Source organism: Galeopterus variegatus, unplaced genomic scaffold (assembly GCF_000696425.1).
Source record: "Galeopterus variegatus unplaced genomic scaffold, G_variegatus-3.0.2 Scaffold11120, whole genome shotgun sequence".
Lineage (NCBI taxonomy): Eukaryota > Metazoa > Chordata > Mammalia > Dermoptera > Cynocephalidae > Galeopterus > Galeopterus variegatus.
Genome location: NW_007737231.1, coordinates 1 through 5,511, shown reverse-complemented (window position 1 = coordinate 5,511; position 5,511 = coordinate 1). Strand labels below are relative to the sequence as shown.

The 5,511-nt window shown below is 47.8% G+C and overlaps 1 protein-coding gene across 1 annotated transcript in view; it reads right to left on the bottom strand.

Annotated features, from left to right (window-relative positions):
• The window catches only part of LOC103610423 (inactive serine/threonine-protein kinase VRK3-like), a gene marked incomplete at its 5' end in the record, with an annotated part of 38,257 nt that extends 33,470 nt beyond the window's left edge, over window positions 1-4,787 (bottom strand). Inside the window, 2 exons of the mRNA XM_008594595.1 lie at window positions 2,979-3,173; window positions 4,638-4,787. Of these exons, the coding sequence (XP_008592817.1) occupies window positions 2,979-3,173; window positions 4,638-4,787 (345 nt within the window). The remainder of the gene's footprint in view (window positions 1-2,978; window positions 3,174-4,637) is intronic.
• Between the last annotated feature and the right edge of the window lie 724 nt (window positions 4,788-5,511).

The following is a 5,511-nucleotide window of genomic DNA, read 5'->3' as shown; positions in this document are numbered from 1 at the left end:
TGGACTTCTGAATTCCAAACCTCCATCCACAAGGGTAGAGACTGCAGAAGGCATCCCTGGAGTGAACCTGAGCTGCTACACTCCCAAGGCAGTGGTGAGCAGCTGCAGGGATGAACGCGACTGACAGGGGGTAATGGTTCTCCCATATTGCTCCAAGGAGTCCAGGGGGTAGGACATTATAATTCAATATCTGACAGATAAGACTTAGATGTAAAGTGCTCAGAACTTTGGTGGGGCACAGAGTGGGATCAAAGTGTCCACTGCTGTAACAGTAACAATTCTGCTTGTTGTTGTTTTACCATTACTGTTTTAAACTACAGGTCATAAAACTCCACCCTCTCTTCTCAGCTGGTGCAAACTGGCAGAAGATAAGGGTAATTTGCCCTGGGGTAAAGCCAAATGCAGTAGGGCCTTCACCAGCCCAGCTCCCCTCACCACTGTGTCTCTGCACTGGCAATGGGACCTGGCACATAGGAGATGCTGCTTAAGGATCTGCTGAAGGAATGAATGACTCAGGCAGGGTGGTGGGTAGGAAGAGGTTTGCTATTTTTAGAAAACAACACAAATCACAAAAGGTGAAGCCACACCAGCTCAGGGTATTTTCCTCCTGTACTTCCCATTGTGGTTTCTGGTGAGGCAAGTGTGGTTTCTTCTCTTCAGATGCTTCCTTCCCTGCCCTCTCCCAAACCCTGCTCTCCCCCAACCTCTTTCTTGCTGTTGGATTTCATTCCTTTCCATTTTTTCTCCCTCCATCATCTGATTTCTTCTCTCTCACTCTCTCCCTCTGTCTTCCTCTCTCTTTCTTGGTGCAATGGTTGATAAGCCAGACTGCCTGGGTTTAAATCCCAACTACGCCACTTCCAGGCTGTGTGGCCTTGGGTGAGTGGCTTACCCTCTCTGTGCTCCACCTGCTAAGATGGGGCGATATGAGTGCCTATCTCACAAGGTTGCTGGGAGCTCCAGAACAGTGGCTGGCACACAGTGAGTGCTCCTTAAATGGTAGCTCATGCCCCTTTCTCCTGCGCACACTCCTGCAAGCTCTCTCCTCTCCCCTACCTCTCCCTGCCTTGCCCTTCTCTCCCTCCATTATTAACACTACCTCCTTCTGCCTGGGAGGATCCCTTTACATTTTTCCCAGCTCTGTGCCTCCATCCCCTGTTGTCATTTGGAACCAACAGCCCAGGAGGCAGGTGGGGCGGGACATTGTCTCTCACTTTTCCAGGCAGGAGGCACTGAGGCACAGAGTGCTTGAGCTGCTTGCCCAGGCTAACTCAGCATGCCAGAGCAAAGCCAGGACTAAGCTCTGGGGCTGTCTCAAATGCAGGCTGTCCTGCTCTCCAACCCAGACTCTAAGGCAGAGATGGCCAATGAGAGGTCTGAGGCCCAAAGTTGCCCACACACTTGTCTGGCCAGCCAGCATTTCCAAATTAAATATTTCCTATCAAAATACAGGTTTCTGGCTTTTCCTGAAAACTTGGAAGATTTCTGGAGCCCAAAGCCTGGCTAGGAACCTCTGAGATTCATTTTCCTTGTCTCTAAAATAGAAATAATGATAGTACTGACATCCTAAGGCTATTGTGAGAATTAAGAGAGTTAGGAAGTATAAAGCAAAAAGGTCCAAAACGTGTACACAAAGCTTTGCATTATTCATAACAGCATACAGTAGAAACAACCCAAATGTCCATCAACTGATAAATAGATAAATTAAAGGGGGTACATCCATCCAGTGGAATATTATTCAGTCATAAAAAGGAATCAAGTCCTGATACAGGTCACAATGTGGAAGAGCCTTGGAAACATGATGCTAAGTGAAAGAAGCCAGACATAAAAGCTCTCATTTGTATGATCCTGTTCAAACGAAATGTCCAGAATAGGCAAATTCATAGAGACAGAAAGTCGATGAGTGGTTGCCAGTGGATGGGAGGACAGGGGAATAGGAGTGACTGCTAAAAGGTATTGGGTTTCTTTTTTGGGTGATGGAAATGTTCTGGAATTAGATAGTGGTGATGGTTGCACAACACTGTGAATATATTAAAAGCTACACTTTTTAAAAGAGTGAATTTTATGTTATATGAATTTTACCTCAATTAACAAAACTGCAAAATGAAAAAAAAAATCCCCCATACAAAGTGCTTAGAACAGGGCCTGGTCTTTGATAAGCACTCAATAAATGCCACGTATTATTAATACTAATGCTACCACCACAGTTGTTACTGTCCTCATTGCACTGAAAAGTCTGATTCCATTGTTTGAGGTTTGACTGCTGACAGCTTTTGAGCTCTGCCCCTTCCAACACCTCATCTGGACAACCTGATAAGAAAGCCTGGTGTTCCCTCCTTTGAGGATGGTGGAAGATTCAAACCATGCCAGGCATTGGCCCATGTGTGGGAAGCCTCATCTCAGCCCGGGCCCCGAACCACAATGAAAAACCCAAGCCAGTCTCCTTTTCTTGCTCTGTAAAGGCATTTCAGATCCCCATGGAAGGCCTGCCCTGCTGTATGCCATGATACCAATTATGTAAGCAATAAACCTTTCAAATCCTCTTGATGAAGTGACATCATCAGTCTTGACATCTGAACCAAATTTTGAGTGGGTCCATCCTGTCTCTGCAGGTTGGCCAGAACAATCGTCCTTATCCTGTGGCCACTGGGCCTGCACTCCCACATGACAATAGGAGGTGGAGCTGAAGAGGAACACACTCTACACAGGGCACATGCTTTCCATTTGGCTACAGTCCCCACCACTCCCAATCACCTTACTCTTAGCCTGCTGCACTCATTTATGCTACCTGCCTGGCCCCTGTAAGTGGGTAGGTTTACAGTCCTGGGTCTGAGAGCAAGTTGCATGGAGGCAGATCTGCAGCTAGGGATATGGCTTCCGTTCCCATTCTCAGAAGGGGTTCCCCTCCCCCTGTCCTAGTGCTGAAACGGCCCAGATCAACCCAGCCCAGCACCTACCCACCCATGGACAGAGTGTACCTTCATAGAGAATTCCCTGGTCATCCCTGGTCTGGAGGGATCCCAGCTTCCAGCATCGCCCACTCTTGTCAGTTAGCACTGTCCCTGAGGGCAGAGCCTCAAGGGAGGTGGTCACCCGGCTCCGCTTCAGTGTCTGAGGGCTTTGCCTAGTCTTCTGTGGGCTGCTTTTGGGGGTTGGGGATCTGCTCCAGGCCTCTGCAGGAGGATGGTCAGAATAAAGAAAAAGCAGCAACCAGGAGAGAAGAGTTGGATGGGGAATGAAACAATACTCATAATACTGTTCGTTTATCCATTTGTTCACTCAATAAACACTTCCTGGGCCTTTCCATGGGTTAGATCCTTTGTGTGATGACTGGCAGCCAGACATGGATCAGGCCTGGATTCTGCCCTTAGGAGCTCCCAGTGTGTAGAGGAAGTCTGATTTAGATATAGGCAGTGAGAATCGAGTCTGAGACCAAGCAGTATAGAGGGATATTAGGGCCTGGAGGAGAAAGAGATTGATTGTGCCTGGAGAAGTCAGGGGAGGCCTCCTGGAGGAGGGGACACCAGAGTTGGGTCTTCTTGGATGAGCAGAAGTTCACTGGGGGAAGAAAGACATTCCAGACATTCATCCTCAAACATCCTGAAACAGGGGCTGGCCAATTAGCTCACTTGGGAGAGTGTGGTGCTGGTAATACCAAGGTCAAGGGTTTGGATCCCTTTTCCAGCCAGCTGCCAAAAAACCCCACAAAACATGAAAACAAAAACATCCTGGACACAGGATTTGGCCCCGTGCTGAGTATAAAGAAGGCCCAGAAATTTGCTAGACTAAGGCCCTGCCCTTGACGGGCTCCCAGGTTTGCAAGAGAGGGGTGGATATGACAGGAGACAGACATGGATACAGGAAAAGATAACATCACCTACCTGTTCCTCCCACCCACCATTCCTCCAAGGCACATCATGGCAAGAGGCCTCTGGGGCCCAGAGGATAATGAGGAGTAAAGGGAAGGTTCCACGGGCTGTGACTTCAGATCCAGGGACCAGTGGGAAGGAGATGGAAAGAGACGGACACATAGTCCTCAGGCCTCCCATGTCCTGGGCACTGGCTGGGCATGAAGCATATACAGATAAGTCATACTTGGTCCCTGCCCACAAAGGACTCCCAGTCCAGATAGTGAGGCTGAAAAGCACGTGGAACCTAAAGCAATATATGTGCTCAAATCAGGGCAGCACAAGGCACTGGAGGCAAAGGACAAAGAAGATGAGAGAGTCTCTGGGGGCAATGAGGAAGCCTTGATGTAAGCCTATGGCACTCAGAACAGGCTTCCTAGAGAGCAGACCCTGAGTTGGCAAAGGAGGGAGTGCCCGAGCCAAGGTGAGAGACTTAGCAAAGATAGGAAACAGACCATACAGACGGCAGGCTAAAGAAGAGCTGGGACTGAGGGCGATGGGAACAGTAGGGGGCTTTGAGCAGGGAGAGGCCATGTAGAGTTGAACTGAGGTTGAGATTGCAGGCTGGGGAAGATGCTGGGTTGAGGGTCCAGGCAGAGGTGGATGATGTTTAAGCTGGAGCTGTGGCAGCTTTGACTCCATATTGCCAGATGACCCACATTTGCCCCATCTAGAGCCAGATTGACCCACGTTTGCCCCATCTAGAGTCAGATTGACCCCAACTCTTACCTTTGGGTCTCTCAGAGGGACTCAAGGTATTTTCAGACTTAGAACTGTCACCGTCTGAGAAGAGGGATAATGGGGGAGAGGTGACAATGCTGGACCATTTCGCTTTCTTGGGAGAGATTTCAGAACTGGAGTGCAGCTCTCTCCTTGAGCCTAGAGAAAGGCAGACCAAATTGCAGGCTGGAGTTACAAAGGCCCTTTCCAGTACCACCAAATCAGAAATCTCAAGATCATATATAGCTATGCTTTTCCCTTTGGCCCTCACGGCCAATTCTTGCTTCTTCTATCACCTAAATATCTAAGCAAACTGTTACTTTTTTTTAGTTAGTCTCTCCTTCATGGGTTTTAGCCTCTCTTTTATATCTTCCATCACTTTGTCACTCTGTGTTCTCTTCCAGGTAGTTTCTTTACAACATCTTCTAGTTCCCTAATTATCCCTTTAGCTGTGTCTAGTTTGCTACTTAAAACACCACTGTGTTTCTGATTGTGATGATAATATATATATTTTTTATCATTAGAGGTTTTATTCGATTCCTCCTCAAGTCTGCCTGGTCAATTCTAACTTTTGTTCCTTCATACTTTGAATTTATTCCTATATTTCTTTAAACATATTACACATGNTAAATAAAATAATAGCAATTCCACCTGAAAGTTACCAGCTGGACAGAGTCTGTCAATATTTGGGGGGCATGTTTAAGATGGCCCATCTCAGTGGTTCTCAACAGTGGCTGACTCCCTCATAGGAGGCATCTGGCAATGTCTGGAGACATTTTTGGTTGTCATGACTCGCGTGTGTGCGCGGGCGCGCATATACGCGCGCTATTGGCATTTAGTTGGTAGAGGCCAAGGATGCTGCTAAATATCCTACAGCCACAGG